Consider the following 27,903-nt stretch of genomic DNA (forward strand, 5'->3'; position numbering starts at 1 on the left):
GAAGTGTTAATTCTTTCACTTAAGTCATAGTTATTACATGTTAAGTGTATTTTTACTCCACGGTCTTGATGAAGATGATATCGTTGCATAAGGATGGTCGTAGCACTTAATCTGAATATCCACTCAAAGCACTCCTCAGAATTGTAGTGCCTGACTCTGAGGAGGATGTTTTTCTTTTTCTATATGCAGTGTGTGTACTGTATGTCCTGCACAGTATATCGTAGGAAACATTTGCAGGAGCTGTAATAGGAGCTTTCCTCCTTTTAAATGTGGTGCATAGTGTTTCATCTCCAAGCGTTTCCTTCAAACAGAGCCTTGTCAGACATCCCGTGGACTGACGTGAAACCTGCATTGGAGCTTTAATCCATCGGGGAGTCAGTGTCACGGACCGCTGGAGGCATCTCAAGACAGCTGAAGTCAGAAGACTTGAAGTAACTGCATTTTATTATGAAAATTGTGTAATGAGTAGTGACTTTTGTAGGAATATTATTTTTGAACACTGGTGTGGATGGATTAAATAAACCCGTTTTTCAAAATAGCAACACTAAGCCCTCACTGCTGCTGCTGTTAATATTTTTCTTAGGTACATTTTTCTTTTATTAATATCTCCTGATTAAAATAGATATTAAAATATCTCCTGATATCAGTTTGCTAAAGCTATAATAAAAAGTCATATGCATGCACTAAATACACACATGTCTGTACCGGCATATTGCCAGCACATTTTTATCATCTTTGTGGGTTTTGGCTTTTTTTGCACAGTAGATGGGGCTGTCAAACTTTGCCTGGGAGCTGGGTAGGCTGTCGTCTCCTTTCCTCTTTTTGACCTCCTTGGTACGTTTGTTTGGCACGCTGTTGCTGCTGGCATCCTCACTGATGAGCTCTCCTATCACAGATGGCTTAATACTTCATTTTCCCTCGCTGCTTTCCTTCCCTCCTCCAGCTGTTCAGCTCTGTTGCTTCCTGCTGTGAGGGTATTGACCACTTTCCTGATTGAAAGAACACACAGAGGACTGTGGAGCCACATTGAATATCAGAGGCAGATAGATATGAATTGAGGATTATCATATATTTGACAGAGCAGGAAACAAGAGGTACAGGCAAATAAAGAATGTTCTTTTATATATGTACCTGGAAGTTCAAGTGACTGTGGGGTAATTTATGACCTCAGCTGTATATTTATATTATAAAGAAAGGGAGGAAAAAAATATAGTTATAATTTAAATTTTTAAAAAATGATTATAGATGGATGGGATAGATAAGCAAGATTTAGTTCTGTAGAGTCATTGAGCCTAATACCTGATGTCCAAAGTTACAATGAAATGTGTTAATGACAAGATATTTGTTGTAATTTTTGTTACAAATATGAAAGTTCGTCGATATTTTTGGTGTTAAAATGGCTATATATTTCCCCATTGTTACTAAACCAGCAAAACGTGTTACATAAGTGAGCACATTCTACATAGTTATAAATCTCTGTATCGCTCGCTGTTGTTATCAGTCAAGTGATGAGGTGGACAATGTTTACAGTGCAGTGATGTCATTTTATATAATGCAGTCTGAAGTCATGACCTAATTACTTGCTTAAAAACACAAAAGAAACCCCCAAAAATCTGTTAAACCTGTAGGTAGTTACATCTGCAGCTGGTTTCCTCTGTGTATAGTATGCATAGCTGGATGCTTTCATATCAAGAAAACAAAGGAAAATCTAAGTGTCTTTTGTGAAAATGCTTACACTGAATGTACAGTGTGTAAGAAACAACATGAAATCATCTTAAATGTTACATATTATGTACAAACTCTACCCAAACAGGAGTAGGTGGATGTTTAACACATATTGAGATCTGCTCCTTTTTCACAAAAAAGAGAAGAAACTTAATATGTTCAGCTTTACTTCCTCTCCATTGATCAAAAAAACAGTAAAGACAAGGCTTCAATCGATCACTGAGAAGGCTATCGATATACCTGCAGTTTATATTACTTGGCTGTCACCAGCATGAGTCCAGTGTCTTGGGAGGACTATCTCTTTAGAGTCATGCTGTTTGGCAAGTGTCACTTGGTAGGAAGAAAATCCTCCCAATGTTTGCAGATTTATGTAGGTGATGTGGTCATTTCCAGAAGGAAACTGTAGGATTTTTTTCTGTGCACTTTGAGCACCACAATGCGCTATTTCTAGTCTAGGACAAAGAAGACATCTCTACACTCCTTTATGTGGCAACAGAGGACAGGAGATATGTAAACATACATAAATGTGTATATATGTTTAAATATATATATTTGAGTCAAACGTATGGAGTCTTTCAGTCATATAATAGATAAACAGCACTACAGGGCAGAAGCAAAGTGATTACATTATATGTAAATGGATTTAGATGCATCCAAATACTAGTGTTTACATGTTCATTTTATTTTACTATTAGATGTACTCAAAAAAAGGCTAACTTATCTCACTGCATACATATTATATGCAAATATTATTTATATACATGTATATAAAATCTCAGGTTATAGTCAATTAAATTATACAAAATGAAAACACTTGACTGTAAACATTGTGTAACTCCGTATCACATGACCGATAACAGCGAGATACACCGATTTACAGCCGAGTAGAAGAGGAAGTCGAGAAGCAGTTGCTGAGCCATAAGGAGCAACAGGTTGTGGTGACAGCTTTGTTACTTTGCTCTCTCTTTTGGCGAAGCGGGTAGGACAGCAGGGAGAAGAGGCGAAATCAGCTGGTTTCGTGCAGGAATATCTGAGTATTTTGCGCCACCTTGTGAGCGAACATCTTCCAAGCCAACAGCACATCTGTCACAAAATGGAGTCTTTAATTTGCACTCTCAGACATCATACAGATGAGGTCACCTGCTGTGCCTTCTCTCCATCCCTCCTGGCGACCTCCTCCGGTGATAAAACGCTCCGTGTTTATACCACGGCCGACTTCTCGGAGCTTCCCTTGTCTCCTCTCAGGGGTCACGGCTACGGGGTCCACTGCTGTTGCTTCAGCTCCTGCGGCAGCTTCCTGCTCAGCTGCTCCACAGACTGCTCTGTCGAAGGCTGTGTCCCAATTCAGGGTCTGCAGCCTTAAAGGCCGCATTTTAAGGCCGATTACGTCACCGCGACGCGACGAAGGCTGTCCCAATTCGAAGGCTGCTCGAAATGCGGCCCTCAAATGCATCCTTAATTTCCCTGAATTTTAAGGACGTGGCGGTGTAGACTTCGGGGCCCAACATATCCCAGTGTGCATAGCACAGCAGTGGGTGTGGGTAATTTTGCAGAAAAAAACGGCGGATGAAGGGCGCCGGAAAAGTAAACTTTAAGTACTGAATATCATGTCAATTATTTATGTGCAAATGTTTAATAACGAAGAACATTAAAACATTACTGTTGGCCACGTTATGTGACATAAGTGACGTTTGTACTAACTTGGTTTTACAGCCTTTACTTTAAAACATACACCGTTCAATAGCTGACCTTAATCTTACAGAGAATGATCAAAGCTCATGTAGAAACAAACAAACAAATGAACAAAAGATTTTCTCCTTCACTTCTGTCAAACAAAGCTGTATGAAACGTTTCCAGCTGTTAGTATCATGGTTGCTAGGCAACCTGGGCAGCGCAACGGAGGCTAGACCGTCCCATTTCACAAGCCTCGCACTTCCGGCCTTAGCGGAAGCCTTTAAGTACGCGGCCCTTGAGGATCGTTGAGGCTGCGACCCTGAATTGGGATACAGCCATTGTGTGGAGCGCCGAAACAGGTGAGGTGAAGGCTACGATGGAGCACCCAGGCCGCAGTCTTCTCAGAGTTTGCGCACTGGCGCCAGACTCCTCTCTCCTGCTGGCAGGAGCCTGCGATGGCACTGCGGCCCTCTGGGACTTCCGCTCCAAAACGCTACGCAGGTACAATAAACATCACACAGGGCCACGGTGACAATTTTAGTATAATTAATGTAATCTTCTCCAAATATGAATGTCAAAATGAGCCTTAGTTAATATTAAAATAAGAGCTAAGTAGTCAGACTCTTATCCAATCCGAGGTCATTTTTCTCCGTGTTTCCAAATAGTTTTTTGTCCACGTGACTCGAACAAAAAATAAACTACATCTTCACACGTGAAAAATGATTTTCAGTATTTTGTTCAAAACCAATAAGGGAGTCAATAAAATATTTGCTTACTGATAAATGTCAGCTATCTGAACATGGAGTGCTTTCTTAACCCCTCTGTGTGCTGTCTTGACACAACAGTTGTTCAAGTTGAGACTGGAGGTTAATAATTGAACTGGGAAAGTCTGAATCACGCTTTCCACCTTTAGAAACATCTCTCAGCCATTATCAGCAGATGGAGTCATCGCACACATCAGTGTCTCTTCAGATTCTCTTCAGATTCTCTTACTTCATGTTGCACAAAATGTAACTTGAATTTTCTATTAGACACACAAATCAAAACGGTGAGAAGGGAATAGAAAATAGACTAAAAAATGATCTTGACATAAAGGAAATGATCTCTTAATACATAAAGCATCTTTCTACAGGATCTTTAAGTAACTGAGCTCTTATAAAGTTTCGAACCTTGCTTTGTTAATCTTCAACAGACTGGAGTAATTGTCTTAAAGTTATTGCAGGCTCGTCTTCAAGTTACAACTCTGTCATCACAGACAGATGGAACGAAATCACAGAGGAACCAGCTAGACAAACACAGAAGCAGCCAACTCAGTAATTCTGATTAAATAAGCCAATTAAAAAAGCATTTTATCAGGATTATTTTGTCTTTTAATCCTCTGATTTTTCACTTTTGTGCTCTGGAACAGCTTTTCTGAGCACCCCGAGGCCTGCTGTGTGTCTCTGATTAATACCCACAGGTGGTTTAAATAATTAAACTCAGTGCGGGACTCCACAGCCTAAACAAATTAAATTTCCCTCCTTCGAATTTTACACACTTCCTGATAAACCTTGAAGTCTAAAACGAGTCACACTCAAGTTGGTGCCAACATCCCCCTCCCCCCCTCGCAGATGTGCCACCGTAAGGGAGGCCAGCGTCGTGGCTTGTTGCTTCTCTCCATGTGCCCAGATGTTTGTGACCGGCTGCACCCGTGGAGACCTCAAACTCTGGGATGCTCACACCAGCCTTCTGCACGCTGAGAAGGACGCCCACGACCTGGGAGTCACCTGTTGCTGCTTTGCACCGCAGTTCATCGTTAGTAAGTTCTCTTCATTTGTTACTACTGTTGTAGAAATTCATCTGAAAATAAAATATGAGACATCAGCTGCGTTTATTGGTTTTACGTCAGGGTAAATGGGATTTCTATCTATCTTCTCACATTTTTCATCTAAACGGTGCTGGTAAATTGAGTCAAATAATCTTTAGAACTACAGATTCCTATTCAAAATAAAAGTTGACCATCTCAGTTACTCACCTCATTTTCTGTGGGGCTTTTTCCCTCATCAAAACTCTTTTGCAATTTCATTGCTTTCTCTCTCCTTCCTCAGTTCCTTTTGCATTAGGTTCATCTTGGACAATTTTCAGTTTAAAAGCAACTTGCAAGTAATCCTAGAAGCAAAGTACCTGGCTCCAATAAAGACACTCGTTATGTTAGTGTTACTGCTGTATGTGATGTAATGAATGGGTTGCACCTAAAAAGCAGGCTGTCAGATGATATTTGCCGCCCTCTGCTTTCAGACGCATTCAAGCATGAATCTTAACAAAAAGGGGATGTGGCTTCTTTGGCTCTGCAGATGGCTGCTGTGTGGAGTTTCGACTGGCCTCCTGCGGTCAGGACGGCCAGCTGAAAATATGGATTGTTTCCCAGCGTGAAGGAGCAGGTAGGCCGACCCCTCTGCCCCAGCTTCCCCACCTGAGTGCTCCCTCACTCGATTGCTGAGCGGGAGAGACGGGGAGGGAGAGTGTGCTGACTGCTTCAACCTTGAAACCTCTCTGCAGAATAGAAGAATTTTATTAGTGTGTGGAGTAAATCAGCTGCAGACTGACTCATTAATAATGGATCACTTTAAGACATTCTGCTGAAATACAGCAGCAGCAGCAGAGGACTGTGTGTGTGTGTGTGCGTGCGTGTGTGTGTGTAAGAGTTGGAAGGAAATCAGGTGCATGTATCCATGATGACATTTACATCTTGTACAAGCAGCAGCAGAAGAGGAACATTTGTGTATGTTCACACATGCGTACCCCGGCTACAGACTGTATTTTTCGTTATGTATGTGTACACACCATGTTGTTAGGTTCCAATATGTGTTTCTATGGTAACAGCCATTTCTTGGGAGGATTTGATGTGTCCCACGTAGTGACCCAAGTCCGTGGAGATTTTTTTTCTCCTTTATCGCCGAGGGACACCAGACAATGTCTATCCTCATTTCATTATGCTTTAGATTTTTTTTTTTTTTGTCCTCAGATGTGAAGGAGGTTGAGCTCGGCCTTTTTTGAAATGTGCACTTATCTTGTCTTGGCATGAGGACTGTGCGCTCGAACCTCTTTTCCACTATTTTATGAAAAAGAGACTCAAGTGTGCGTGATTTAGGGAAGCAAGGGGCGCATTTCAAAGCTGAGATTGCTGTCGAATTGGGACATTTTTTCTAGTCCCTGCTTTTTTATGTGTGTGAGTGTGTACAAGCCCCATATGTTCACGGAAAAAGCTCTTATTCCAGCTTTGCATATTAGCTCCATGGGTCAAGCCTTTAATGCTGTCAGATCTGAAGCATTCCCTTCACGTCACCTATCAACACTTGCTGACATCTCCAATCCACACGTCACATTTGTTTAGTTTATTTTGGTCTCACTTGTATAGTTAAATTGTCGGGTTTAATCAGGCGTTATGGTTTTCTATTCCACTGCGGTGTTTCACATCAATCAAGAATATGCCTGGAAATAACACATTAACCTCCCAGAGAAAATGGTGTGTTTGTTTTATTGATGAAGAGAAAAAGGGGGGAAGGTTTGACTTAATACATGTGTATTCGCAGGATGATTATATAAATGCTGCTGCAGATCAGTTGGTTTTGACATGAAGAATTAATGCACAATCGATGTGAGTTTATTGGCAAAAATAAAAATCATTTGTTTCCAAGTAGTTGTCAGCAGGGGGCACAGCTACAAGGGGGGAAAAAATCATCTACCTCTACTTCTTTTTCTGGACTTCAGTCAACTGCTGAGATCGAATACAGACACAATTTAACTTTGGTCTCATCTTGCTTGTGTGTGTTGAACCCCAGCCTGTACCATGAAGCTGCTTCAGACTCTCACCAGTCAGACGGCCCCAGTTCTGTCTTGTGCCTTCTCCTCTGATGGAGAATGGATTGTCTCGGGGTAAGACGCTAATCACACGCTCTGTCACAAACATACACACACATGAAAATCACTTCCTCCAGTATTTTCATCCCATAATTCCCCCTGCTTCAGCAACTAATTATTGATATTTGTACCTTTCAGGTCACGTTTAATATTCTATTTGTGTTATTAGTTCCTGTGAAGTTGCTTCATAATTTGATACAATTCATATTCAAATTTATTTTTTTCTGTCTGCATTTTTTTTTCTGCGCTTTAAACGGCCGTGCCGTGGTGAGCACTGATCGTGCTGTTCTCTCAGTCGACCACAGGAGGAGTGCATTTTGTTATCATATAGCTTCTGCTCGGTCCTTCTGTTGTTCCTGGCTGAAATTCAAACACGCTGAAGGTTAATCTGTGCTCTGCGTGGTGGGTTTTCGTGTGTGTGTGTTTATTTTAGAAAAGAATCCCTTTTTTCTGCTCATTATTCTATAATGTGAATGCACGCATATGCACGCCGCAAACGTAGATGACTTTGTTTACTCTAAATATTCAACAGCTCCGTGGATAAAAGTGTCGCAGTATATGATGCGGTAAGTAAAGCGCAAACACGCCACCCATAATATGGGGTTGGGGGGGAGGTTTGTTGTTGTTTGCTGCTATAGTTAACTGTGGTCGAGGACTTCTAAACAATAAATCACAGCGTCCATAAACACAGATGTCAAACATTCCCGTTTCGTGTGTTTGGACTTTGTGTACAGAGCCTGGGAACCGTGCTCCAAACTTTGAAACAACATGGCAGGTAAATGACCCGGCCTGACCTCCCACCGCAATGCAATCTCTGCAGCTATTAGACAAACAGCAGAATAGGAGTCCTGGTGTTTCAGATCAAAAAGTGTGATTTTTGCTTGATTAGTTTTTCCCAGAAGCACCGGGTGCAGTGGTGCAAAAGTATATTCCCCGGCACTGCTTTTGCACCATCATTGATGTGGCACCACAGGTAAGAAGCAGCACACCGCTTTGATGTCCTTGAAAGAGTTTAAGATGCTGCACGATCTAAGGCTAGTTTTTTTTTTTTTTTCCTTTCGTAAGTGTCGAGGGAACCAGATTTTTAAGGCCGCTCTCTTCCTGTGCCAGTTTCAGTCAATTACACACACACACCTTTCACATTCCCGTTCCTCTTGCTCCTTCCTGCAGGTATGTAGGTATGTATGGGGTGGCTGTAGCTCAGGTGGCAGAGCGGATCAGCCACTAACCAGAAGGTCAGTGGTTCAATCCCAGGTTGCTCCAGTCTGCATGCCAAATATCCTTGGGCAAGATACTAACCCCATGTTGCTCTCCGATGCATCCATCGGAGTGTGAATGTGTATGAATGTTAGATACTTAGCACTTAAGATTAGAAGTGCTTGTGTGAATGGGTGTGATTGGGTGAATGAATTAGCTGTATAAAGCGCTTTGAGTGCTCGGACAGAGTAGAAAAGCGCTATATAAGAACCAGTCCATTTACCATTTACCATGTATGTAACCGCTGTTGCGCTATCTCCCACCTTTCCCTGGATTGCAATGGGCTCTATGGACAGATCAGTAAACGTGTGGAGAATTGGAGATGGGGATGACAGCACTGGTAAATACTCAGCAGACGATTGTTTAAGTTGGCACCAGCAAATGCACAATCACTCCTCTTTTTAAAACAAAATGTTAGCAGTGGTACAAAGCCCAGAAGCCATTTGCAGCGCCAAAGATTCCCAAAAGAGTGTTTTGGGAGTTGTCCAGCCAGAGAAGCTCCTGTTACATGTGTACTCCTGTCTGGCTGCAGTGTCTAGAGGAGGAATTGTGATTGATGTTTATTAGTGCAGCAGGGCAAAGTACCACTGAGCCTTGGAAGGCTGTTCCTATGGAGGCAAACACTGCTTAAAACCAAAAAAAAGGTTATACCACAACATGAAAGAAAATATTTGGAATACTAAATGAAAAGGTGCAATCGTTAGACATCTGGAAGCCTTGAAGCTTCATCATTGCAGCTTCCCTATCTGCCATAAGTCAGGCTGATGTTGACAAAGTAAATTCCATCTCCATGAAGATCTGCCTTTTTTTTATGCCTCTCTCTATCTCCCCTTTAATCTTGTTTCTTTCTCTCGTTTCACACATTGAACCTATTCCCTTTTATGTTTTTCGGCAGCAGCTGAATCAAAGGAGACACAGTGCCAAGGTAAATAAATGCATCACACTGTTTTGCCCTTAGAAATCTTCAGTTATTCAGCTACTCTTTCAGCTTAAACCAGTGCTGATTTATTTTAATTCTACACATGCTTTATGGATGGTCCAGGTCTCAGCATCTAGTACAGCTGCTTGGATAATTCAATTTGTGGATCTACTGTTTTGTTTTTACTTGTGATGGTTTTTTGTTTGTCGTTTATTGTGCAGCGCTGTACAAAAATCTCGAGCCGACCCTCATTTTTCCATATTTTGCTAGTAAACCCAAACTTAGAATTCTTAAACATATGCAAAGGACTTTCAAAGTTCTCTGGATGCTGGCTGCCTTTTGTTCTGACTGATAGTGTCCCATTGTGTGTGTTTTTTATATCTAGGTATGCTTTTACTGCATTGGCAGTGTGTTTGGGATCATTTTCATGCCAAAAATGAATCTGTTTTCAATCACACTTCCCAGATAGTATTGCATGGTGAATCAAAATCTGATGGTTCTTTTGTTTTTGTTCATAATTCCATCGAAAATCCATCGATTTTCACAAGATCTCCAACAACACAGGCTGAAATGCAGCCCAGAACCAAGAAAGAGCCTCCACTGTTGTTTTGGTGGCTCTAGACACTAATTGTTGTATCTCTCTCCAGACCTCCTCTGTACAAATTGACAATGGTTTGAACCAAAAATGTCATTTTTGGACTCCATAAGACCTGTTGCCACTGATTTTTAGTCCATTTCTTGTGTAATGTCGCCCCTTTTCAGACCATTTTTGATGAGTGAAGAGAAGACGGCTCAACTAATAATAATAATAATAATAGTAATAATAATAATAATAATAATAATTTGCATTATTTTCGAGACCCTCAAAGCACTTTACAATACCACTATTCATTCACTCTCACATTCACACACTGGTGGAGGCAGCTACAGTTGTAGCCACAGCTGCCCTGGGACAGACTGACCGAAGCAAGGCTGCCATATTGCGCTATCGGCCCCTCTGGCCATCACCAGTAGGCAGTAGGTGAAGTGTCTTGCCCAAGGACACAGCGACCGAGGCTGTCCGAGCCAGTGCTCGAACCGGCAACAAGATGAACTGCCAACTCTTGAGCACGATCACCCTTACAGGACAAGTTAGATCTCTCAGATACTATGTCAGGTCATTTTCCTGTCTCTTAAGGACATGACTTTCAGATACTGTTCATTTGCTGTAGAAAGTTTTTTAGCCATGTCACTTCCTTTGTCTTCCTCTGTTTAAGGACTAACTTTGCACCAAGACGAAATGGGAAAGATTAAAAATGCATTTTAAAATGTGTCCTTTGCTACGTGTTAGGTATAGATACAATATTGATCTGTCGCTTGAAGTAGGTGCTTTTTTAAAAACGCTTGAATGATTGATAAAAAACACCAAATAAAAATCAGAGCATTCCTCTTGAAAATGGTCAAGTACAAGGACTGGACTAAAAATTAACCAAAACAAACCTCCAAAGAAAATCTTTGAAAGCCCTTCAGAAAGCCCGGAGAACTATTTCTGAAGATAATTTTTTTAAAATTAAAGTCTGCCTTTTTCTAAACAAAATACTGTACAAAGAAGTAAGTGGCTCAAGACTTATACACAGTACTGCATTTTATATTTTGTGCCCCAAAACAGATACATGTAACTGGAATCCAAAAGCAAGAATATAATTTAGTAATGGTTGTCTTGTGTGAAAGAATAAGCGTTTTTCCTAATGTTTGCAGCTCATTTCATCCCACTGAGTTATAGAAATAAAAATATTGTTTAATTTTCACAAGAGACTAAGTAATTCATGAGAACAAATAGCCCCTGTAGTATTTAGCCATGCTAGACTGAAATATCCTTGTTCTGAAATGTGGTGCAGATGTCTGGGCCTTGAAGATTGAGATTAGTTTTTGAGCAAATACCTGCAAAATAATGCCAATCCCATCAGCACCTGCTGTGTATTAGCCAATGTTAGCATGCTAACTCTTCTTAACTCAGATGATAAACAGTGCTATCACTGTGACCATGTTAGTATGCCTGGTGCATTTAATGCTAAGCACATAATTTAAGGTTATCGTCATGGTGTTAGCATTTTTTTAAACAGAGCAGTGTTTTTATTAAAGACCCAAAAGGCAGTAAGACGAGCTTGGATACGATGAAGAATATAAAACACAAACAAAATGATGAAAAACGAATCATGGACATCACATATTTAACGCTAATCACTCTGATATACTGTAGTTCAGAAAACAAAACACATTGAACTGTGATTTTGAAAGATCATTATATTGTAATATAATAATCCTCTTATATGTAGTTATTTTTATTTAATTTAATAACTGTACAGTACTCTGTTTATAGTAACCATTGTCCTTAATGTAAATATGTAAGAAAAATTGTGTATGTTTCTGTTCTGTGTCCTGTTTGTTGTATATGTGTCTTTCTGGCTGCTGTTACAACCAAATTTCCCCTTGTGGGACAATTAAAGGATTATTCTATTCTATTCTAATCATGTAGACACAGAGCCACTGCAGGCTGAGGTTTAGACAACATTATAGATAAATGAAAGATTAAATGAAACAATAAAATAAGTGAAGCGTGAATATCTGGACATGTGATTTTAGTTGATTATGTAGCAGTTGATCATAAAATGATCGTGCGATCCCTCCAGATTACCGGATTACATTATTAGCCCAAATCACCTGATAGTTCACCTTATACCTTTTGTATGTATTCATATATGGTATGCTTATTAAGGTGGTTTAACATAACCACTGTTTCTGTGCATCTCCAAGCTGCTTTGCAACCCACCTTCACCTTTTCTTTTCCTTCTGACCTTTTCATTGTTATCACTGATGCCTGCTCTGTTGTGTTGCTCTCACTGCAGCTGGGCTCAGCTTATTTTTCCTAGTGTTTTTTTTTTTTCACAATCATTTCCAAAACAGAGCCATAATGTTAAAACTAAAGAAGTGTTGTTTTGACTGTAGTGGCCTGGAGTGAAGTGTATGGTGTTGCATACTTTCTAAAACTATAGTAGTGGTCATAAATGAAAACTTGCTCCTAGAGTAATTAGTCTGTGTTTGCCTCATCTCTTGGTTAATGAGCATTATGAATGAATGAACAGGAAGGTCTTTAGAGAACTGACCTGAAAATAAACCAATAGGTTTTTGGAAGCGAAGAAATGTGTCACCAAGTGTAGATAGTTTGGGTTTGTTTTTTTTTTTTTGAGTAACAATGAGACTCTTTTGCAGAAAAACGTGCCTTCAGGATATGGTTTTGCAGGCTAATGTAGGACTGATTTATTGTTGGGATTTGTTGACAAGAAGAAATGAAGCTCACCAATCTATAAGATGTAGAGAATGGAAATGATGAAGAAGTCTTCATATGTGAATCTGTCTGAGTAATCAAACACAGCATTCTGAGCTATTTCAGTCAACTGCCATGCTTTGACACAGTGTTACCAGCTCCTTAGACTTGGAGACTCGAGGTGCTGCTGCCAGGGCTGCAGAGAGGAGCTCCTGCTTTTGTGCACGCTGGTTGACCGTCATGGGTTACTCGGAATTTAATGGAGCTTAGCTATCATTAATTTCACCTGTGCTTTCACTACTGTGACGAGTCAAGAATTCAGCTTTGAAAAGGGTCTATGGAAAGTTTTGCATCACCTCAGATTTTAACATTCAGTTTCCAGGAGAAAGCCCTCTTTTTTTCCACAGTCAGACAGAAAACAGAGCTGAAATAATTTACTATTTTTAATTATTTATCATTTATTATTATCATCATTATTATCATTATCATAGCTGTTCTTATTTTATTGTTTTTTTAACGTCTAGATTTTGATTAGATTAGTTAAACATAACCCTGATTGGATTCAAATGCAGTCCAGCAACAGACATGTTTTCAGGTGGGTATTAAAGAGCAGAATTTTATGTGCAAGAGTTTTTTTAGGGTAGCAGAGACAGCAAGAGGTGGAGGGGAAAACCTAACACATGGTTAAGGTAGTAATGAGCTACACACCTCAAGTCTTTAGGCTTATCCTGGCTAATGACTGCCAGTGTGAACTATGAAGCTGCTGTGAGGTTTCATTAATGGGGCCAACGCACAACAGGCCAGTTTGTCGCCACGTTGTATGATGAATGATGGCCACATAGTGCTGCGAAGGTTGACGAGCTACATGCTGGCGGAGCCTGAAATAACACACCCCTGGGTTTCATTTTCTTTCCTTTGGGAGATCACACACTTGTGTGTGAGGTCGGGTGTGTGTGCTTAGAATACTCATAATGTGGGGCTACTGTTCAGCAACACTGTGGGGAAAAAGCAAGTCCCCACTGAACTACAGCATGACGACTCAGTGTAAGGTTAGCATAAGATTAATGTAAATGTCCTCAGCATGTTTGAGTGTGCATCAAAGTAATTATCACTCCCATATCACCGCAGAGGGGACATGTCCTTTTACTGTGGAGTGCGAATAGAATCTGTTTGTTTGACAACGGGTATGTTTTGTTGCGGGAGTCCGGGGAATAATCACAGAGCACTTCCTGGCTCCCTGTTGTGTGTTTTGCAGGAAGGAAGTTGCCAGGTCACTCCGGGTTGCTGCTCACTGATTGGTCAGAGGACGATGTGCAGACTTGGCTGCGTGACGAGGGACTAGTGGAGCTCGTCGGTATCTTTAAAGCCAACAACATTGATGGACCAGAGCTTAGCCAGCTGAACAAGGAAACAGCAGCTGAGCTTGGAATTGGTGAGGATGGAATTTAAAGCAACCACTAACATTAGTGTACACTTCACTGACACACATTGGGATTCTGTGTTTTTGTGAGGATTTACTCCCTGATCCTAACACATAACAAGACTGAATTAGAAAGCATGATGTAAGCTGCTTTTATTGATGCTCTGATTTATTTTTTTCCCCTCCAAAAACTCCTCACAAATAGTGATGTGATTTAAGGGCGTGAAGCAGCAGCATGTCTGTCTGCTTATACAATCGCAAATCACGCTGGGATGACAGTACCCTGCTGGATGACCTTTACCTTGGGAACAATGATAATCCTGCTGACAACAAGATTAGTCCCCTCAGGTTCGACCAAGGTCACAGTGCAGAAAGGCTCCATACAAACTGTGGCCAGAAAAAAAGAAATCACAACTCATGTAGGCAGCAACATCACAGTACAGCTGCAAATAATGTGCAAATGTCAGCATTACTATCTCCACTGAAGCAATTAAACATTCATACAAATTCAAAAATGAAATTTAGGTGCCTTTCTTATTTCTTTTTGTTGGCATATTTGTCAAACTTAAACGTTTCAGATCATCAAACAAATCTGAATATCAGCTGAAGATAACCCAAATGAGTAAATACAAAATGCAGTTTGTGAATGATTTCAATTTATTAAGAGAAAAAAAGTTATCTGGCCCTTTGCGATAAAGTAGTTGTCACCCTGCCCCAGTTCACTAGCCACCGATCTCATTACTGTCAGATCTGTTGAATCAAGAAATCACCAAAATAAATCTGCTTTCTAGCTAAAGGATTTTAAAAAACAACACATAATGCCACAACCAAAAGAAACTTTAGAAGAGATGAGAAACACAGTCATTGACATCTATCAGTCTGGAAATGGTTACAGCACCATTTCTAAGGCTTTGTGTTATCAGCGAACCACAGTGAGAGCCACACATGGAGAAAACTTGGAACAGCAGCGAGCCTTCCCAGGAGTGGCCAGCCTTCCAAAATTACTCCAGCAATGTATCGACAACTCAAAAGAAAAATAGAATCCTTGGGAGAGTTTCAAGGTGAAAGTCTGAGTCCAGTTACACGTCGTGTAATACTAACACAGAATTTAGTAAAAAGAATATCATACCATGATGGTGGTAGTCAATGGTGTAGGGCTGCTTTGCTGCTTTGGGGCCTGGACGACTTGCTGTAATTGATAAAACCTTGACTTCTGCATTCTACCAGAAAATCCTGAAGGAGAATATCCATGCTATGAAGGTCAAGCATTGTGCAGTAGGTCAATGATCCAAACTGAAAAAAACCCAAAACAAACCAAAACCCCAAATTAAGGTTTTGGCCCAATTAAAGTCTAGACTTGAATTGAAATGAGCCGTTCATGCTCAAAAACCCTCCACACGTGGTTGAATTAAAACAGTTCTGCAAGGAAAAGTGGACCAAGATTCCTCCACAGCGATGTGAAAGACTGCCAGTTATCTCAAACACTTGATTGTAGTTCTTGCAGCCAAGTGTTGCACAACAATTCATCAGGTTTAGGGGGTGATTACTTTTTAATTTTGGACCAAGTAAGTTTTAGATGTCATCATTTAACAACAGTATGTTACGTCCCTCTGCAGCCTCTAATCTGCTCAGTGTGTTCAGCTGGTGCTAATTGGCCACACCTAATCAGGTGTGGACAAAAGCATACCTGAGGCAAGCTTCCCGGGGAGCTCACTTGTCTTTGCCTTGGTGGCACCAGCCATTTTAGCCAACCTGATATTCCATTTTAAGACAAAACCTCTGTTCACCTACACTCTGGTATTAGTCTCCTTTTTTATGTTGCGGCTTTGAGCCGGGTCGTAACATAAGTGGGGGCTCGTCCGGGATATTTGGACATTTTAGTGGAGACTGAATACCAATAACATACCAGTTTGTTTGACTTTTAAGTGGGTGAGTGATGGTGTTCACTGTGATTGAGCAACGTCCCTTTAGTAAGTGTGTTTCAGCTGGGTAGCTGTGCTGCCCTTCCATCGAAGCACTTGTTTGTTGTTTTGCTTTATTGTTTTAATTTGTTGTGTTTGGTGGCTATCCTGGGTGGGGGTACGCTTCAGAGTTTGGTAGGAGACTTTATCTCTGGTCTGCTGCCTGCTCTCGAGTTCGCGTTTAAAGTTGCCTCAAGCCTGGTACACCACTGAAGCCTAGACAGGTAAAGTTTTGTCTTTTAGTGTTTTAGGCTTGGAGTTGCACATAGTAAATCAGTGGCACCAAACTTGGTGGGAGGTTTGAGACCATTCATGATTATGGTCTGTAGCTGAGGCAGGTAGGCTGTTTTTAAGTTGGCATTGTGTGTACACCATGTGTGTGTGCATATGTCAGTGTTGATGGATGCTAATGAGATCCTCATGAGGTGAGTGTTTTGTGCTGTGACCTTTAGTGTTGTGGGGAATATGGTATTTTGTTGGATCACTTGTGAGTGTTGTTGGCCAGGTGATGGCAATAACACTGTGGGGTGCTGAACCACCCTTGACGTGATCATTGTGTGGCCATAGCTCTCCATTTTGTGGTTGGTCACTAGCATGCTTGCTTTACTGAACTTTGTGGATTAAGTAACTTGTTGTGGTATAGGGCCAGTCATATGTGACCATTTGTGTGGTGGAGACCACAGATCACTTGTGTGTGATTATTCGTGGCTGGTTTCATTTTGTGTTGTAACAGGCTGAATAATCATTTTGGGTTTGACTGTTGTACTCCTTTGTGTTGGTCACATGTTACTTTTTGTGTGTTCAGTGTGGCAACTTCAGATCCTCATGTAGGGGCATCCATGCTTAAAGATGCCAACTTATTTTTGAGGGATCAAGGCTTCAGAGGGACTTTTAATTTGTTTAGGGGTCCTAGAGGAACCCTTTTAAGGGAGGAGGTGTTACGTCCCTCTGCAGCCTCTAATCTGCTCAGTGTGTTCAGCTGGTGCTAATTGGCCACACCTAATCAGGTGTGGACAAAAGCATACCTGAGGCAAGCTTCCCGGGGAGCTCACTTGTCTTTGCCTTGGTGGCACCAGCCATTTTAGCTGCCCTGATATTCCATTTTAAGACACAACCTCCATTCACCTACACTCTGGTATTAGTCTCCTTTTTTATGTTGCGGCTTTGAGCCGGGTCGTAACAAGTATTTTGTATTAAGTGAAGTTATTTTAGTCTAATATTGAAATTGGATCGATGATCTTAAACATGTAAGTGTGACAAATGTACTTTTTCACACACTGTAAGGTTACAATATTTTAGAATAGGTAGCCAGACAGAGTCAGGCTACCTGTTTCCCGTTTTCACTCCTATGTATGTCAGCTTAGTAAAGTCCTATCTGGAGTTCTTTTTGTAAACACACAGTTTTAAAGGAAATTTGCAGTTTGCATGCTGAATTGGAGCCATAATGCCCAGAAATCCTGCCTCTTGCCTAATTACGAGTACTTTGTGCCAATTGTAATCAGCTGAATCACAATCTCTCCCTTAATCACTGTAAAAGCACCCTCTTGCCTGTTGTTGGGTTTGCTTTAATTGGACAGTAGCAGAAGCGTTAAAACCAACTTTCCCCCTGCTTGCTGTTCAGTAATGCAAAGCATGCCTTATGTCTTTTCCATGTGTTTGGTATGGAGGACAGCTCTCATCATTACCACAGAATGAGGACAGAGGAAACGGCAGATTGCCACATTTCGTGGCCTTTTTGTGCTGCACAACCAACAACTATCATTTTCCATCCATGCTGCTTGTGTAAATGTGTGCACATGCATAGACAAACAGTCGCTCACACATGCTGCAGACACACACAGAGCAAATTGGATTCCAGCGCACTTTACTCGATGAAATATTCATGAATCTTTGAGTAAGGGGAGGGGGGAAAAGTTCCTCCAATATAATTTGGCATATCTCTGTGGAAACAGCCTCATTCTGCACTTTTATTGTAGCCCTGCATCAAATTATCTATCTAAATGTAAAGTGGACGCTATAGTTCTAATGGCTTATGTCTCCATGAAAAAGATGTGTGGGAACTTATGGAAATCTTAAATGAAGCATTACCCTGTTAAGTGTAGTTTTTCCATCTAAGAGTCGTTTATTGGATGACTCAGATTGGTTCGGGGGTTTCAATGTAAGAAGGCGTTTGATTGGACGCTGCAATTTTTCCGATAGGATCTGAACTACTTGTTGTTCCGACAGCACGTCCTCCCTGCTTCATCTGCGTTTCAACTTAAATGCAGCGTTTTCAAGGCACAGACTTAATGGTAAAGGCGAGTCAGTCTGTATAATGTGAGCGTGAATTCTTTCCTCCCTCCATCTCTGCTTCCTGCTCAGTGAATGAGTGCAAAATTAAGACATATTCACAACATTTAATTTCCCCAGTAAGTGAAGTGACTGGTCCCCTGTGAGCATTAGCTGATTGTGAAGACCTCTCCAGTTTGTTGGAGGCTGATTGCATCCTATAAATGGATCAAATATTCACCAGTACATCATGATGTATGATAGAAAAATTTAGAGCGCATACTGTATGAATTCAATTTCAACTATTGCACACGCTGCCATTTGCAAACCAAACTACACACAAACTATCCAGAAGTGCAATCATTAGAAACAACTTTAAGCCACAGTTGTATAAAAGTTGCAAAAATCCTTGCAACTTTGCATTTTTGCCATCCAAACTCAGTATTACATGACCTTGGCACATCAATCAATGATAAACCTCAGTACAGCTCATGAAAACATTTCTTATTCACTCATCCAGGCCTGTGAAGACACTAAGGTCAAGTCATTGAATTTTTTTCTTAAGTAAGAGAACAGTCTGTATAGGTTATAAAAACAGTATATATATATATATTTAGTTCAGGCCAGTATATAAATAAAAAAGATCATACTTTCCCAACAGAACCTTATTCCAGTATGCAGAATTGATGGCAACAAAAAATATTCTCCAAATTTGCTGAAACAAACATGTCTGGTATGTTGTCTTCATACTGGTTCATTTCCATACAAGGTGTAGATGATTTGCATATCACTAAAATCAGTTTTATTTCCATTTCACACAGTGCACCAACTTGTTTGAAAGTGAGTTTAATTATAGACTGTATATCAAAGATGGACAAAACCAATGCAGCAATGGGTTTTGGAGTTACTTTTTTTTGTTTTGTTTTTTTTTTGTTTTAGTTAGTAACGTTTATCTCTAGACTTAAATCACACAGATGAATATTATTTATAATTTGTGCTACATAACATACAAATAAAATACTACAGTTCTTGGATTGTCTTTGCCACAGATGGCAATATTGTCTGTAAAGCAACTGGATTAAAGAAACACAAACATGACTGAGAGGTCTGGTGCAATGGCTCAGATTAGCAGAGAGTGTGGTAGTCTGCAGCTACCAGTCACTTAAAACTGTAATGTCCCTAAAAATTCACATTAAGCATTAATATAAAAATGAATTATCCATCCATTCTCTGCTGCCTATCCTTTTCAGGGTCACTGGAGCCTATCCCAACTTTCTTGGGGCGAGAGCCAGGGTACACCCTGGACATGTCGCCAGTCTGTCACAGGGCTAACACATAGACACAAACAACCCTTCGCACTCACATTCACACCTATGGGCAATTTATAGTTTCCAATTAACCTATCCCCACTAACTGCATGTCTTTGGACTGCGGGACGAAGCCGGAGTACCCGGAGAGAACATGCACACTTCACACAGAAAGACACCAGTGGAATTGAACTCAGGATCTTCTTGCTGTGAAGCAACAGTGCTAACCACTGTTCCACCTTAAAAAGGAATTAGTCTATACAATACGAAATAATAACTGAATAAATTTGGTGTTAGTTAAACCATAAAGGCTGCATAAACTTTCCTGAAAATGTATTTTTTGTGACGTCAGCTTAAATTTTTTTGGATGCATGCGATGATTTAGCAGTCAACTATAGTGATAGGAAGGAATAAATGAGCTTTTCCTCTCTTTTTGTTTTGGCTGTCACCATATGTGAACGAAATCTTCAGGATTTGTGAAAGAAAATGTCACTGCAGCTGCTCTCTCTGTCTGAATGAGACCTACACCTCCATGGCACTGCCATTATATGCCGACACACCAGTAATCATGTGCGGCTGTATAGGTCATCACTCCATTTTAGCTGGTGGTGAAATTTGCAGCTGATGATAAATTCACTGGGTGCTGTCAGTGGGCAGAGACATGCAGCTGTGTGCAGAATGATTTTCCTCTTTTTGGACCTGTTGGAGTTTAATTTCCGAGCAGGATAATGAGAGACGTTAGCTAAGCAGCCATCATGACACAGCGAGGTGTCTGGCTCTTTGTGTCTCAGCACAGAGTGATCATGTGCAAGTTCAGATTTATCCTCACTTTTGTTCTGAGAGAGAACAAAGTCAGTGTGTTCAGTGGCTGCTGCCTTGCTGCGTCAACCCAAATTCATTGAAATCGCTATACCATTAACGTACAACAGTCTTTAGTTGGTCTTTGTAAGGTAATGATAATGAGGTTTAAATGATGCCAAATGAAATGTTGAGACCAGCCTTTTTACTACATTTGAAAATTAACAAAAGGTGCACTGTACTCGATATAAATCACCATCATGGCTAAAAAGGACACTGAACGGCGTTTTGGTTTTTTAGAGTCGGTGGGCCTTCGTGGTCGTCTCCTGAGGAAAATCGAGGCCCTGAAGGCAGAGCAGAATGGTTCAGAAGCCCCAGATGAATTCCTGTGCCCAATCACCAGAGAGCTGATGAAGGATCCGGTCATTGCTGCAGGTTAGTTTACAAATTAAAAGCACTTGGTCCCTAGCGTCTTAAACTGAGCCAAAGATGGAGACAGCTTCACTCTAAAGATTTTTACTTGTATTATCTCAGTGTATTTGGGATATCACAGTATGTGTGCTCTACAGATGGCTATTCCTATGAGCGGGAATCTATTGAGAGCTGGATTAGAGGCAAGAATAAAACCAGCCCCATGACAAACCTACCTCTGCAGACAACACTCCTCACCCCCAACAGGTCTCTGAAGATGGCTATAACGCGGTGGAAGTCGAACCAGGAGACAGCAGCTCAGAGTAGCTCAACATCTGATAACAAAAGCTGATTGAAGTAATTCTGAATTTGTTCAGGGTGCTATTCAAGAGTCACATCTGGCAAAATGATCAGAATCTGAGATCCCAGAGAAGTTGACTGATATTTATACAGTAAATAACTATTTTTTTAAGCTATATTTTACATAACTGTCAAATATACTTGTATTTAAAGAGAGAATCTCTAAAGCAACACTGTAACTATGCAATTTTAATGTGCCTTTAAAAAAATAGAGTGAAGTACAACTCAAAATCCACTATTTTTTTTTTATCCCCATTTAAATTGAATAAAATGGGTTTGCTTTCACAGCTTTATTTGGACTGGCATAACTATTAGCATATCGCTAATGGAGGCTGATGCTAGAACTTTAGATTTACTGCATTTATCTGTGCAACTGGCATCACGTGTTTTTGACTGTGACTTGAGTTAGCATTATCAAAAATCGGTCATTATTTGGCTAATATTCAGCAACCTTTATATAATCTTATTCCAGTTATTAATTACTTACTAAGTACTATAGTGTGACATTTTAAAACCTACTGTAGCTTTACTCTGTTACTAACAGCTTGCAGTGGTTTATTCTAGCTCAGTAATCCTGGAAGATGCCATGTAAAACTGAATGCTATTGTTTAAAAATCATCTTTGGGTCATAATGAAACTCCCACGAGGGTAAACCATTGACTGTAGAAAAGTTTTCCCTAACCCCTTGTTTTCTACAGTCAATGGGGTAAACCAATAGCTCACCCCACACTAACCAACCATAGACTTAGCTTCTTGGTTTCATTGGTGAATCTTAAACATGCAATAGTTGCAATGCCCAATTTTCAGGTATCTGTATTTTACTTGACTAGTTCTTTTTCTGGCGTCTTTTCACATTTACTCCCTACATTTTCTTTTTAAAGGTAAAGATTGCTCAGTGGTATCTGATAAACTAGAAATTTAAAGCTTACATGCAAGTACTCAGTAATCAAATATTATTTGATTATTTTTAACACTACTATCTGTACAGAATTTCTGTACTTTTACAAGCTTAGGTTACCACAGGGAAAACAGCCACTGGAGGCCGTGGCATGACTAAAATTTATTGCAATTGTGTGCAACAAACTTAAAAATCTTTTGAGTTTGAAATGGTTGTTTGGATTCAGGAGTCAGGTCTACGCCCACTTGCAGTCAGTTGACGTCCTCAAAGTGATTTCAAGAAGGTGATAAAACGGCCATCGAAAGTTAGTAGCAGCCTGTTATCAGTTTGCAACGTAGTAGGGCCAAGTTGGCATTTGTATGCGATATGTTTGTGATCACAGAGTGATCACAAGTGTGATAAATCAGCAAAAATTATCAATCTTTTTTTAAATAATAATGTAATAATAATAATGTTAATAATAATAATAATAATAATAACGGTTTAAATTCAGAGTCCAACGAGAACCTAATTGAGCTAAAACAGGAATTCCTGCACAAATATTGACTTAGCTGTTTCAGGATGGTGATTTACTGCAAAATGACACTCACCTTCCTATTACATAGGAAAATAACCAGATTACAAGCAACTGAGTGTTGGCAATCTGTCAGCGTTTATAAATTAGACTGCAGTTATTTGCAAACTTTTGCCAGTCTGTCTGAAGCGATTGCAATCAGTCCGAGTCAGACCATAATTGTTTGCCTTGGTCACTCAAGTTAAGCATGCAACACTCTCACTCTGGGCGACCGGCTGGTTGCCAGTTGCTTGCAATCGGCACAATTTAAGACCATCACTGGGAAACCGGCAATTTTTTTCTAGTTAGGTTCCCATCCTGTCTTTTAAAAATTCTTTTTTTATTCTAACATTACATACACCAGTCCTACGCACGCATCTATGACACACTTGATGGACACTGACACATTACAGGTAAAGCTAAGCTAATCCTAGCTCCATTTAAATACATTGCATTTCAGAGATATTTCACTAAACTTACTCCACATATAAAAAGAAATACTTTGAAAGGAATATATGAATGTTCAATTACCATTTGTGTACAGTAGCTTCCAATTAGAGCACTGCTAAAATCTTACATGCTGCAATAAAAGAATGCACGAAGAAGAAGAAACTTACCGTCCTGAAGAATCTTTTTTTGCAACCGTCTTCTATACGTTATCTTTAAATTCAGTGTCGTCATACAACACCGTACACTGGCTTATTTCCCGTGTGCAGCTTCAGTTTTTGATTAGGCTGATAAAATGTGGAGCTTCTAAAGCAAATACCGCAGAAATTCAGAAGAGGAAAAATCTTCAGCTTCTATGGAAATAGTCTCACTGGCTCTAATAGCTTTTAATTTTTTGGCTAATGTATGTGGAAAATGGCGTGTATAGTGCAACCAGGACAAGTCGAGTTGCTGAACTGCTTTCAACTGTGACCACATGATAGAGTTATGTTTACACTCCTGTAGATCTTTATAACAGATGCTTCACCAAATCAGCCCAAAGGATAAAAGTGAACAGAGCAATTTTGTTTCCTCAGTGGGTCTTTATTTCTCTCTCCCATGGTAGCTATGGCAAAAATGTTGAATTACAGTATATGATCACAGCTAATAAAGCTCACAATACTGAAAACATGGCAACAATTGCATTTAATGTACATAATAAAATAGAACTGATGGCACTGAGTCCCCAAACCATTTTTCTGCTTTTATAGACTTTTTTCCACTTTGTAATATAAACTGCAATTGAAGCATGCACTTAAATCTCAACACTGAGAATCATAAAATGTCTTAGTAGCTGTGCAAAAATAACTATATAAAATATATTGCTTTTACAATTAACCAAGCCATTGGCGCTGTAAATAAATTAAACTAGACAGCAACAACAAGCAGATACAGAAAGGAATTCAATTCAGTGTTAATGGTGATTTTATATAATGTACAAACATATTTAACAAATGCTTTTTTGTTTTTTGTTTTAGAACCTTTAACACCATTTGAACAACATTGTGCCTAAAACTCGAGATACACAAGTCGGAACTTGTCAATACACTTAACATGGACCTTCACTGAAAAGAAGGAAAAGTACATATTTATATAATATACACAACATGAGGATCTATAACGTCCTTCGTAAAACACAGGAATGCCCGTCCCTTAAACCCTCTGAACGTTTCACCGGGGACTACGTCTTCCTTCACATCCATTTATTTTGTGCACACTTTGCTCTTTTGCAAATTTAAACAGATGAATGAGAGGCTTCGGTGTCTGATTTTCAATGAAATTACAAAGAACTCAGCAAATGTGTTTACACTTTGTCATTTTTGGGCTACTGAGTGTAAAATGACAATTTTATTCAAATTGAATTAAAAGCAATTGCAGCAAAGTGTGCAGAAAACAAAGGGTTCTCAATCATTTTTAAAGAGACCGAATTTCTTTGCTCTCAGCACCATGGACGTAAATGAATTACTCTGTAATAACATTAAGCTGTAACTGAATATGTTATTTAAGCACTTGCTAACTGTGTAAAGTGCTCATTGCCACCGTCTTGTTGATCAGGACTGTAGAGTACATGTCTGGATACTTCCTTCAGTGCTTTGTCTCCAGCCTGGCTGAACGACGACGGACATGTCATGTAACAAAAGCTGACAGCCAGAAGCGGCAGATTGGAACGAGTAAAAATTTGGAGCCTTCTGTACGCTGCTTGGTGCCTGAATTCCCGGGAAAACAAACAGCTTGCAAACTGTACTCCTTAAAAGACTTAACGTCAGACTGCACTCTGGGGTTGGTTAAAAAATATGAAACAAGTCCCTCTCACTTTAGATTTTTCCTTGTGTCTGTGCGCGTGTGCGTTAAGGACTGTAAGAGAGCTAAAAGACGCTTGTCTACACATTCGACTCTATAAATGATCGCTTTGGTTTCATTGAAGCTACGTGAATGGCAGGATTATCTCGAGCTAGGCCAGGCTGCTTAGGCTTACTGTCCATTAACGTGTGTGGCATAGCCAGTGCTGGCTTGGACTCTTTGTAACAGTTGGCAGCTTGGCAGAACTTCTCTGCAAATTCCTTGGCATGCATGCCATTTTGTAAGCTACTCATCGCCATACCACCCTGAGGTGGTGGAGGTTTGTGCTGCTCCTGGTATGAGCTCGCCGTTTTGCCGTCGACAGACTGCAGGCCCATTGTCGACATGTTGTGACACACGAGGCCGTCGGAGGAGTGGTTCAGCCAGCTGCGACCGATAGACTGCAGGCTCGGGTGACTCTGCAAGCCGTGGTGCTGCTGCTGTTGAATCTGCTGCTGCTGCTGCTGAAAGCGGGCTGTCTTGTCGGTTATGCCCATGAAGGGCCTGGGTTTGTACTCGGCTGCGGCGCTGCCCTGTTGGCTGTGCTTTGTTTTGTCAGTGATCTTGGTGCGAACGTCAGGACCTAGCTTGCCGCTGTCTGATAGGCTGCTGCTTGATGCCAGGCTGCTTGTGGAACTAGACACACGCATGCTGCTGCTGCCGCCGCCGCCTCCCTGAGATCCCACTGCAGCACACATCCCTTCCTTTCCAGACTCAGAGTGATTCCCCTGGAATCCAGGACCAGAGCAGGCCAAGCCATCCAAGGACGATGCGGAGTGGGCAGACAGCCTGTCTTGGCCCAGACCTTTAGAGTTGCTGCAGGATGAGTAAGAGGCTTGAGAGGAGTGGAGACTCTCACTTTCACAACTGTGACCTATGGAAGAGGAGGCAGCTGCCAGCAACATGCGGTTCCCATACATGGGCTCGTCAGCTGGGGGGGTCAGAGGGCCGATGTCGATACCTGGGCCCGGCTTCAGCATGCTGGACATGTGTCGGCTGGGTAACGGACTGGACGGAGCGTACTGAGATTTGGCCCCTGCCGAGCGACCCCCCACGGCTCCTCCCCCGGTCTGCATGGAACTCATGTGCTGATTGGTCTTGACAATTTGGGCTTGCTTGGTTGGCTGCAGGACCAGCCCCTGTTGAGGCAGGGCATCCCGGTGCTCACGAGGGTACCTGTGAGGAGGAAGCCTGCTGGGGCCTGGGGGTGAGCTGGGGCTCAGACTCTGATTCTGGTGTCCCACACTGATGCTGGCGGCCGCTGACTCAGAGGGTAAGACTTTGTTAAAAGAGTAACTGCTCTGGGACCAGCAGGCTTCACCTGTCCTGTCATGCTGCATGGCATCCTCCTCTTCCTCCTCTTCAAGAATATCTCTTTGGCCTTCTACACTCCTAGCAAGGCTGTGCTCTGAGGGGTCGTCCTGCCCTTCGTCTTGCTCCTGGTCAGACTCGTGGCCTCCTGATGCCTGGCTGGATGCAGCTGCAGCCCCACCGAGGCCTCCTTTGGTCTGAGTTCGCTGCATCTGTTTACATTCGTCCTCCACTCGAGCCAGCAGACGGCGGATTTCCCGGTTATTGGGACACAGCTTGGCTGCTTCATGCAAGTCAGCTAAGGCTGCTGTAAACTGCCTGTAAATGGAGAGAGGCATTGTAACCCGAGGCATAAATAAAATAAAAACATCAACACAACGCTGGTCTGGAGTTACTGAACCGCTTACCTGCTGCTTCTTTTAGCTCTGGCACGGGCATAGTAGGCCTCATAGGATTTGGGTTTCAGCTCCAGTGCTTTTGTTGCAAACTCCTCAGCCATCCCAAAATCCTACAGCCGAGGCAAAAAAACAAAACAGATAAATGATTTTGAACCAGTTGTTATTCTCTTCTTGCTATAGTGATAATGGAAACCAGTATACACTACTTAGTTTCTGTCACAGAGTAGAACATCTGTGACTTACTTCATTTTATGTCACTGTTTTCTTGCTTTGAGTGCATTTTTTCCCCTTTTTGTCTCATCACACATTTCTAAGTCTGTTTTGTATCACACACACAAACAATATTTTCAAACACTATATGACGGCTGACTGCGATCCACGCAACATCTCTCTCACACTTTATACTCCCCATGTGAAGTGATAAAATGCCTGGCAGGCACCCCAGGTAGTTAGAGTTTATTGTAGAAAACACACAACCTTGTGCCGCCTGTTTCCCTCATATCTTCTTGCTTGCGGCATGTAATTGCACAAACAGCTGGCTCACTACAAACGTCTTCCTGCTAGACTTGGGCTTTGGACTGTAAACAAAACTAAATCTGCAGAAACTATTATCTGGGGGGAAAATAACCCAAAACCTTTCACATGTTCACATTTTCATGATGCTTTCTTTGATGTCATTTTCAAAATGCACGTCCCAGCTTAAATATTACTCCATCATTCTGTAAAACATGAGTGAGCAGAGAAGCTGACATTAGAACTGTCTGGGTCTGAGTCACCTACCGAGCACATCTGCAGCCTCTCCCACCCTACCACCCATTTTACCAGCTAAACACTAACAAGCCTTCTTGTGTCTGCACATACTCAAACCACAGCAGAGTCACAGATTTCCTCCTTTCCTTTCTATACAGTAATATATGCATACAATACTGTGCAAAGGTCTTGAGTGGGGCCTTATTTTTTTTAAAAATATTTTAATAGAGAAATGTGCACATTGATTGAAACATGTGCAACTACACAAGGAAACAAGCATTGAAGTCAACATTTGGTGTGACCTCCTTTATTCTTCGACACAGCCTGAACTTTTTTAGGTTCAAGTTGTGTTGAAGAATGCAGT

The 27,903-nt window shown here is 41.0% G+C and overlaps 2 protein-coding genes across 6 annotated transcripts in view; one reads left to right on the forward strand and one right to left on the reverse strand.

Annotated features, from left to right (window-relative positions):
- Window positions 1–79: 79 nt before the first annotated feature.
- LOC146500757 (WD repeat, SAM and U-box domain-containing protein 1) lies at window positions 80–27,748 on the forward strand. Its single transcript, XM_085136320.1, has 12 exons — window positions 80–3,059; window positions 3,735–3,900; window positions 5,010–5,197; window positions 5,733–5,819; window positions 7,221–7,314; window positions 7,832–7,865; window positions 8,034–8,074; window positions 8,790–8,896; window positions 9,452–9,481; window positions 14,035–14,211; window positions 20,834–20,968; window positions 21,103–27,748. Exons 1-12 carry the CDS (start codon window positions 2,819–2,821, stop codon window positions 21,294–21,296), a joined length of 1,494 nt encoding a protein of 497 aa, XP_084992446.1. The 5' UTR covers window positions 80–2,818; the 3' UTR covers window positions 21,297–27,748.
- The window catches only part of LOC146500758 (protein TANC1-like), a 119,852-nt gene continuing 117,070 nt past the window's right edge, over window positions 25,122–27,903 (reverse strand). For all 5 annotated transcript variants that reach the window (XM_085136288.1, XM_085136287.1, XM_085136285.1 and 2 more), the window contains 2 exons: window positions 26,799–26,899; window positions 25,122–26,709 (listed from right to left, as the gene is read on the reverse strand). In XM_085136288.1, the coding sequence (XP_084992414.1) occupies window positions 25,122–26,709; window positions 26,799–26,899 (1,689 nt within the window). The remainder of the gene's footprint in view (window positions 26,710–26,798; window positions 26,900–27,903) is intronic.

Source organism: Neolamprologus multifasciatus, chromosome 16 (genome assembly GCF_963576455.1).
Source record: "Neolamprologus multifasciatus chromosome 16, fNeoMul1.2, whole genome shotgun sequence".
In the NCBI taxonomy this organism is placed as follows: domain Eukaryota; kingdom Metazoa; phylum Chordata; class Actinopteri; order Cichliformes; family Cichlidae; genus Neolamprologus; species Neolamprologus multifasciatus.